The sequence below is a fragment of the Triticum dicoccoides genome, chromosome 1B (genome assembly GCF_002162155.2).
Source record: "Triticum dicoccoides isolate Atlit2015 ecotype Zavitan chromosome 1B, WEW_v2.0, whole genome shotgun sequence".
Lineage (NCBI taxonomy): Eukaryota > Viridiplantae > Streptophyta > Magnoliopsida > Poales > Poaceae > Triticum > Triticum dicoccoides.
The window spans coordinates 559,335,863-559,344,617 of NC_041381.1; the positions used below are offsets into that span (position 1 = coordinate 559,335,863).

Sequence of the window (8,755 nt, forward strand, 5' to 3'; positions counted from 1 at the left end):
TGGCCACGGCGCGCGGGCAGAAGCCACGGGCAGGGCGGCACGGCCAGCAAGACGGCGCGGTGCCACGCACGCGCGCACGCAGGGCGCGGCCGGGGATGGCCAGCGCTCGCGGCGGCGGCGGCCATGGCTCGCGTCGGCGTCGGCGGCCACGCGCCAGCAGAGGGGCGACCAGGGCGACGGGCAACAACCACCAGCAGGGTGGCGCGGCAGCGCATGCAGCAGGCACGGGAGCGCGGCGACGGCAGTAGCGCTCGGCGACGGGGACGGCCAGCAGGGCCATGGCGACGCCGGCGATGACGAGGACGTCGTCATCTGCCTCGGGATGGCAGGATCGTGCGTCTTCGGGACGTCACGACGCGTGTACGTCGGGTACAACGCGGCGGTGCCGTGCTCATCTGGAGTACGTGTAATCACCGTCTCCCTAGGGTGTAGTCAACAAATCTCTCTTGATCCAAGAAATCGACATTGGTCGGCGACGTATTCGTCCGCTCAGTTCTTGGGAGAGAAATCCACACCGTAGGTAGATTTATTCGAAAAATAATCTAATCGCAAAAACGGAATCGTAGTGCTGAGAGGAATCCATTTTTGCAAAGAGTGGGATCAGATCTTATACCTCCGCGGGATCGACGAAAGCATGCGTGATGCAGGCGTGACGCAGGCTTGACGGAGAGTTGATGGAGCGAAGCGTGCTGATAACGTGTTCCGCAACTCCTGCCGGCGAGTCCGGTCCAAAGTTGCGGAGCGGAAGCGAGCGTCGTAGATGAAGTAGTCGAACGCGAAAGTAAAAGACACAGAGAAATATAGAGGAGACATGCTTTATTAATCAATGATCAGAGATTACAATGATGTCTCCTCGTTGCTTTATATAGGGACTAGGGGGTCAAGGATAAGTACCCACTTAACGTAAAGAGGGGAAACGGAAGGGGCTATCCCGAGGGCATCGACGCTAGCCGCCGCCACCATAGTGGTGGCCTCGGTTTCCCAACAGTTTTCAACCTTTAGGCCTCTTTTGGTTCATAGGATAGGATTATCATAGGAATAGGAATCTTGTAGGAAATGAGATGACATGTATCTCAAATCCTATGAGTAGGAATAGGAAACAAGATGTCATTTGGTTGACATCAAAGGAATTTTTCATTGAGTCTAGACTCTTTTTTATTTTCCTATGAAATGTGGAGGATAGGAACCAATCCTATGGAGGAATATGAATCCATTCCTATGAACCAAAGGGCTCTAAAGGAAAAAATCCTATAAGAATCCTATCCTCTAGAATTCCTATGAAATTCCTCTAAACCAAAGGAGGCCTTAGACGTTGTTAGGAGGGGAATTGGCGACGTGACCGGGATAGCTGACTTTGACCAGATTAATAACTGCCACGTTGATCATTAAGAGCACGCATGCATGCATGCATCCTGGTTCCTGGATGTATTTTTTTCTTTCGAAACGGAGTGGTTCCTGGATGTATCATGTATGCGTACATGCACGTGGGCAAGGAGCTGGGTGCCGGGAAGCAACGGCGGGCGCGGATGGCGGCGTCACCGCGACAGTGGCGCTCTGGTCCGTGACGGGCATTGGCACGACGAACGTGGCGTGGACGGCGGCGGTCAACGCACAGTAAGTGTCGCTCGATCTTCACGCGGGTGCCGTCCATGGTGGCGCTGGCTGCGTTGCCGGTGCTGGGCCTGTGACAGCTTGTCAACCGGTACGGGTTTCTGTCGGCGCGGCGGCCTGCGTGACACTCGTGCTCCTCAACGTTCGTGTGCCGCAACGGCTAGGAAGTTTAAGTAAGTTTACCTAGATGAGTACGTAGGTGTAGGATTATTGGCACTCAACGGGTGTGCTCTTCGACGTTGTCGTCGATACGGATAAAAATTGTGTGGCTGACGGAAAAAAATTATATAAAACTAGGTCTCACATAAACCAGGTGGAACCTGCCTTGATGGATGATATGTGGCATTCATAAATCATAAAGCATCTAATCTCCTCCCCTAATTTCAGGTGGGGAAAGAACGGCGCACCGTACGAACTTTCCGCCGGTCGCGACGCCACGCTGGCGTCGTGCGCCCACGCAATCACCCCCCGCGCGAGACGCGTGTATTTGGTGGACCCAGGCAGACCACCCCTTCCCGCCTTATCTTTTCCCCTCGCACTTCATCCCCTACCTTCAGCCACACCCCTCCCAGCGTCATGTTTCTTCTCTCCCTTCCATCTCCTCCTCTGCCCATCCCCTTCCTTCTTCCCTGCAGCAAAAAAAGGCGAGGAGGGGCACAAAAAGCTGGCGCGCGACGCGTCCTGGCCGCTGCAAGCAACCTTGCGGCAGCTGCGAGCGAACACCATGACTGGCTTCGAGCGCTCCTCTCCATGGTCGCCGCAGCCGAACGCGCTAGTCGCCATGGCTAGCTTTCGATTTCCTTCCGTGAGAGCTGCATCCCGGACGACGGTGGTGGTGGTGGAGCCGTTCAAGCGATGAGCTTCAACCGGCAAGGCCAGGACCTCACTGACCGGAAAGCTGCAACCGGCCACACAATATGCTGGAAGCGGTGTTCTCTGGAGCTGGAACCATCGTCCACTTTTGCTGCAATCAGCAAGCGCCAGGGGGTGAAGAAGGCGAGGTACGGTGCTACTACCAAAGAGTTTTTTTGCTGGAACCGGATCCTGGAGATGCTGGAACCATCTTCTATTTTTGCTGCAACCAGCAGCTGCCGGGGTGAAGACGTCGAGGTACGGTGCTACTACCATATAGTTTTTTTGCTGGAAGCGAACGGAGAAAAGGTTGCAACCTCTATTGCTCGGTGATGCAACGGGACGACGTCGAGATGTGTTTTGCTGGAACCGGCAAAAAAAATGCTGGAACCCATAAGAACTTTTGCTGGGAAGATACACGAGAATTTTTGCAAGTGGTCGACGCGATGGTGGTTCTTTTTTGCTGGATTCGATGATTTTTTTACTGCAACCAACATGTGATTTTGCTACTACTCGCAAACTAATGAAGTTTTGTGTTTTTGCCGAGGACAAGGTGCTTCGAACTGAACGACTGTGACGAGCGGAGGCGCCGGCGGTGCCTCGGGGATGTTGCAACCATGGCGACTAGAGCTGGAACCGACCGATGGGCGAGCTGCAGGCGTCAATGTCATGTGGCGGGCGAGGGATGAGTGCAGGTGGTACGGGTGGCCGGCGAGCAAGAGACGAGTCCTTTTTTATGCCGGGGCCGGCGGTGCAGCGACTAATCCGGTCGAGGGGGGAGCGGCGCTACCTCCGGCGAGGAGCGGTGTCGCGGCGGGGGACCATCTGTAGATTTGGTCAACGGGCACGAGCAGGAGGAAGGGCAAGGGCACGGGGTGAGCTGGGCGTCGGGCGGAATCTAACGGCTCCGTAGCTCGCATCGTATGGCTGGGGTGCGACCGGCCCAAAGTTTGGGCCGGCGCACCGGCGCCTATCATCCCCCTTTCAGGTGGGGGGTGGGATAGATGCTTTGTGATTTGCAAATGCCACGTGTCATCTATCAAGATGGATCTCACCTGCTAACCCATGAGATTTGGTCTCATAAAATTTTCTTCCGTCACCTCGCTGTGCATGCCAACATCCGACGAGCTGCAGCGGGATAAAGCCAGCGTGGCGTCGAGAGCATGGCTACGAGCACCGGGATTTATTTTGTGGGACTGACAGATCTGACTCATCAATCCCGGCCTTTCCAGACGCCACATAGCAAATCCTCTATTTGGATACATCCTTAAGGTTGAAAACAACCGGGATACATTATGTCAGGGTAGAAACTTCAGGGATTTAAATGTGGAGGTTCATTTTGATCGAGCTCTACAACCTTAGCGTTTAAATCAGACTTCATTCGCAAAGTGAACCACCAACTCCAGTTTAATAGTTAAGACTAGGTGAATGTCCATGCCTTGCTACGAACATGTAAACTGTATTGCTCATTGTCTTATTTCATTAATGGATTCATTTTTCATCTCACGCCTTCTTTTTACGGCAACAAGAGAACATGTTAGTTTCCACCTCTACGCCGTCTGAAGAATATACATGAATTTTGAGAGTCCAAATAAAGTCAAAAGCTACAATAGGACACAACACTGAATATTTCACTCGTGTATACAAATTTGTCAAAAAATTAAGAGTAACATTTCCAATAGAAAATGTGCGGTAATTAAGTGAGCATATTCCAATAACATACAAGCCTCAGGAGTCGACTGGGTACCATATGTGTTAAAAGCTAGAACCGGTCATAGTTTCTCATTTCCAAAGCTCAAAGATGAACCATGCTCTACTTTTTTTTAAATCATAGTATAGATCAGCTATTCACTTATTCTATTTTCTCAAATGCAACAAGTGTTTCTTTACGATCTTTTGCTCCCTCCCCCCTAGATCACCATGTGCACCCCCTCCTCTCCTTCACTATCCCCACATAGCAATGTTTGATGTCAAAGTGCAACCGACACCAACTCCCATTTAATAGTAAATATGTTCTGGTGTTCTGGCTTTTGTACTTTAGCTTTGCCTAAGAGCATCTTCAACAGGTGTTCAAAAAGAGCTCCGCGCACTAAAAGCTTGTTTTGGGCGCCAGACAGTTCCAGCAGAATCTGTAGCGCTAAAAGTTTTTGGGCGTGTGCTGAAAAACGCTATCGCGCGCAGCATATTTTGGGTGCCGGATTGCGTGCGCTTCACAATTTATACTGTCTGCTTTTTGGGTCGCGTTTTTGGGCGCCTGCTAAAGCAAAGTTGGTCCCGGCGCATTAAAAGTGCTATAGTGGCGCGCTATAACGTTTATTTGGTATGGAATTTTTGTGCGGCGTTGGAGATGCTCTAATGGAGATGCAGTGACTGGTTTGTCAAAAAACTAGTGCCTCCGTCCCGGTGTATAAGTCATTCGCCTAGTTATAAATTGATAATTTAACTATCTAAATATGTATTATATGTGACAAAAAATATATATTTAGAAATCATATCCGTGTAGAAATCTAGTGGTATACTTTTCATGACATATAACACATATTTAATTTTCTCAAATCGATGACCTAGAACTACGTGAATGATTTATACTAATCAGGATAGGACAGAGGGAGTAAGTTTATAATTTGCAACTTCAACATGGACTAGCACTACTTAGACAGGATGCCACTAACTTAATCAACCTAATTAACCTAATCACAGCCGGAAACATCTCAACCCAATAAATCAAGAGATTGTCCATCAACAAGTAAGCTGGAAGGATTCCCTAGATGGCCTAGTATATATTTAAGCTTTGATTAATCATGCTTTGATGATCTGTCCAACTGATGTCCTGGTGGTGGTGGCCGAGTACTCTATATAGGAGAGAGATGCTCTAATACTCCTCGGTTTGACCTTGTTCAATATACAGTACTCCCTCCGTTCCAAAATTTTTGTCTTAGATTTGTCTAGATACGGATGTACCTGACTTGATACATCCGTATCTAGACAAATCTAAGACAAGAATTTTGGGACCGAGGGAGTACAAATTAGCTGCCCCGCTTGCTTCTTGTCGTCAGTTTCCAGATCGCCTCAGCATCACCCACCAGCAGTAGCTAGCGATGAAGCCCTTCTCGTGGAGCACGGAGAGATGCGCCCGGACATTCTACGTCGCGGCGCTCCTCTCCGTCGTCCTTTGGGCCCTCATATTCTACTCCACCAGCTTGCAATCCCAATCCGGCGATGCTCTCAGCAAGCCGCCGGCCTTCTTCTCGTCCCGCTCTGGCCGTCCGGACCCGTCGTGCGCCGGCCGGTACGTGTACATGTACGACCTGCCGCCCCGGTTCAACGCCGACCTCGCCCGCGACTGCCGCAGGCTCTCGGCGTCCACCGACATGTGCAGACACGTCGTCAACGACGGGTTCGGCGCGCCGATCACCGACGGCGGCGGCGGCTCGCTCCCCGAGAGCGGAGCCTACGCCACCGACCAGTACATGCTGGAATTGATCTTCCACGCCCGGATGAGGCAGTACGAGTGCCTCACGTCCGACCCCGCCGCCGCCGCCGTGGTCTACGTCCCGTTCTACGCCGAGTTCGACCTGGCGATGTGCATCGACAACAGCGACATTTCGGCGCGGAACGCGCTGCCGCGGGACATGGCGGACTGGCTGGTGCGGCGGCCCGAGTGGCGCGCCATGGGGGGCCGCGACCACTTCATGGTAGCCAGCCGGCCCACATGGGACCTCCTCTGCGACCCCAACCATGGCGGATATGGCAACTCCCTCATGACCTACCCGGCCATCCGCAACATGACGGTGCTCGCCTTCGAGGCCAGCCCGTGGCAGGGCAACGACTTCGGCGTGCCGTACCCGTCGCACTTCCACCCTTCCTCCGACGCCCAGGTCGTGGCCTGGCAGAGCCGCATGCGCGGGCTGGAGCGTCGGCGGCTATGGTGCTTCGCCGGCGGGTCCCGCCATGAGAGCAGGAAGACCGGGCGCAACCAGATCATCGAGCAGTGCGGCAGGTCGAGCCGCTGCGCCTTGCTCGGCAAAGAAGCAGTGACCAAGAGCCCGGGGGAGTACACCCAGGGGGAGTACTCGCCGAGCCATGCCATGCGGCTGCTGGAGAGCGCCGAGTTCTGCATACAGCCGCGCGGAGACTCGTACACGCGCAAGTCCATCTTCGACACCATCCTCGCCGGCTGCATCCCGGTCTTCCTCCACCCGATCTCGGCGTACGTCCAGTACACGTGGTACCTGCCCAGGGACTACAGGACCTACTCGGTGTTCATCCCCCAGAGCGACGTGATCGGCCGGAACGCGAGTATCGAGGAGGTGCTGAGCAAGATACCGCCGGCGAAGGTGGCGCATTTGCGGGAGGAGGTCATCCGGCTCATACCTGCCGTGATGTACAGGGAGCCGGCGGCAAAGGGCGTCAAGTTCAAGGACGCGTTCGACATCGCAGTGGAACGGGTCATCGACCGGGTGGCGAAGCGCCGACGCGCCGCGGCCGAGGGTCGGGAGTGCCGGGACAGCGTCGACGGATACGATAGCTGGAAGTACGACTTGCTTGAGGATGGCCAGAAACAAATAGGTCCGCACGAGTTTGATCCATATATGTCCATGTAAACTGGAGATTACTTACTTGTGTCATTGTGTACGTGTGGAGAGTGAGTATCTGTAGAAATATCCCCCATCTGTCTTGAAAATACCCGAAAGGTGAGCTAGAAAGGTACGGAGTATCTTTTTCCAGCTAACTCCCGAATCTTTCAATGTTGGTGCGTGTATGTATATGACCTTTCAGAATCGATCAGCTCTCACTAGCTCTGAGATATTTATCCTGAGCGTGCACAAGATCGCAAAGCATGGCACCGTCCCAGGATCGCTCTAAAAAAAAAAGAATCGATCAGCTCTCCAGACCAAACACTTGTGTTATGAGATCTATCTATAGCACTTGTTCTGTAGATGCAAAAGTACTCCGTGACAGTCCAGCGAGTATGTACTGTGCTGGCAGTATTTTTTATGGAGGAGCAACGGGCTAGCTACCGTCTGAAATTAATTAAGGAGATGATAGCGTGGTAGAATGTGCGAGATCGGAACGTGTGAGCCAACCGCAGGGGAAAAGTCAAGCACTAGCTAGGACGGCAAAGAGTATCTATCAGGAACTAGTTTTATATAGTTTGTTGCAGTAGACAGGGGTGGCACAAACATGTTGAAGCTCTGCAGCGATCGAGCATACACTAAACACTTTTAGTATTATATTAGTTTACAGAGGAAGTACGTCGTTTTGGGTAACTCCCTGATCACATTGTGTGTAGCCAAATTACAGTGTCGTACTAGGTCGCAAAAACAAAAATACATTGGTGACCAATGGCTCAATTACAAATCGGTGCTTGAACTGCTCTAGCTAGAAAATGATCGAAGATCTCAACAATCAATGTTCTTGAGAGAAACAAATGAACAAAAGAATTGAAGTATGTATGTGTACAACTGTGGGTACATCCGTACATACATTGTACTGGACTACTGTATGTTCATACTAGTATCTCTATCGATCTACTGCACGAGGCAGTTGCCGATGGCCTCTTGGAGCACGGCTAGGAAGCGGCCGAGGTCGACGGTGATGTTAATCCTGGCCGTCCATGAGCGTCTGCCGCATGAACCCGAATCCTTTCTTGTACGGTGGAGCGCCGTCGGTTTGGTGAAGATCTCGTGGTCCCTGGGGTACTTGTCCTTGAGCGAGCTCTCCTCCAAGCCGATCTATGTGCGCGATCCATTGGAGCCTGCCCCACGGCACCGCCTGCAGCAGGTCGCCCCGGGTCGCAGGAACATCATGTTCGTCAGCCCGGCGCCGTGCACGCCCACCAGCACGTCGGCGGCTGCCCCGCTACCGCGGGGTCGAGGAAGACAATGTAAGAGGATGTGTTGGCGTCCAAGCGGATGTCGCCGATGAAGCCGTAGACGTTGGCGCGGCGGTCAGAGAAGTCGCACAGCCTGTGGCGGACCTAGAATAACAGGCTTGGGGTGTGCCATAGTTCAAAGTTTACACTAAACGTCATAATTATCTCAACAATAGTCTTAAACTAGCAACAACTTAACAAATATTTAGTGTTATGCATATAGTAAAATTTATTTTATAATTTTGAAGGGGTACCATGGCACCCACAGCACCCCCATTTGATCCGCCCCTGCGCACAGTGAAGGCAGCGGCATCTGCTCGATGATCACCGGCGTCTGCTGTTGTCCCGTCATGGCCGTGGCATGGAGGTTCATCATCTAGGCACGAACTTGCTGTGTCTCCTTCTCTGAAAACAAAC

At 52.4% G+C, this 8,755-nt stretch overlaps 1 protein-coding gene across 1 annotated transcript; it reads left to right on the forward strand.

Moving 5' to 3' along the window:
• Positions 1-5,532: 5,532 nt before the first annotated feature.
• On the forward strand, positions 5,533-7,244 carry LOC119348729 (xyloglucan galactosyltransferase KATAMARI1 homolog). Its single transcript, XM_037616708.1, has one exon. It carries the CDS (start codon positions 5,562-5,564, stop codon positions 7,065-7,067), a length of 1,506 nt encoding a protein of 501 aa, XP_037472605.1. The 5' UTR covers positions 5,533-5,561; the 3' UTR covers positions 7,068-7,244.
• The last annotated feature ends 1,511 nt before the right edge of the window (positions 7,245-8,755 follow it).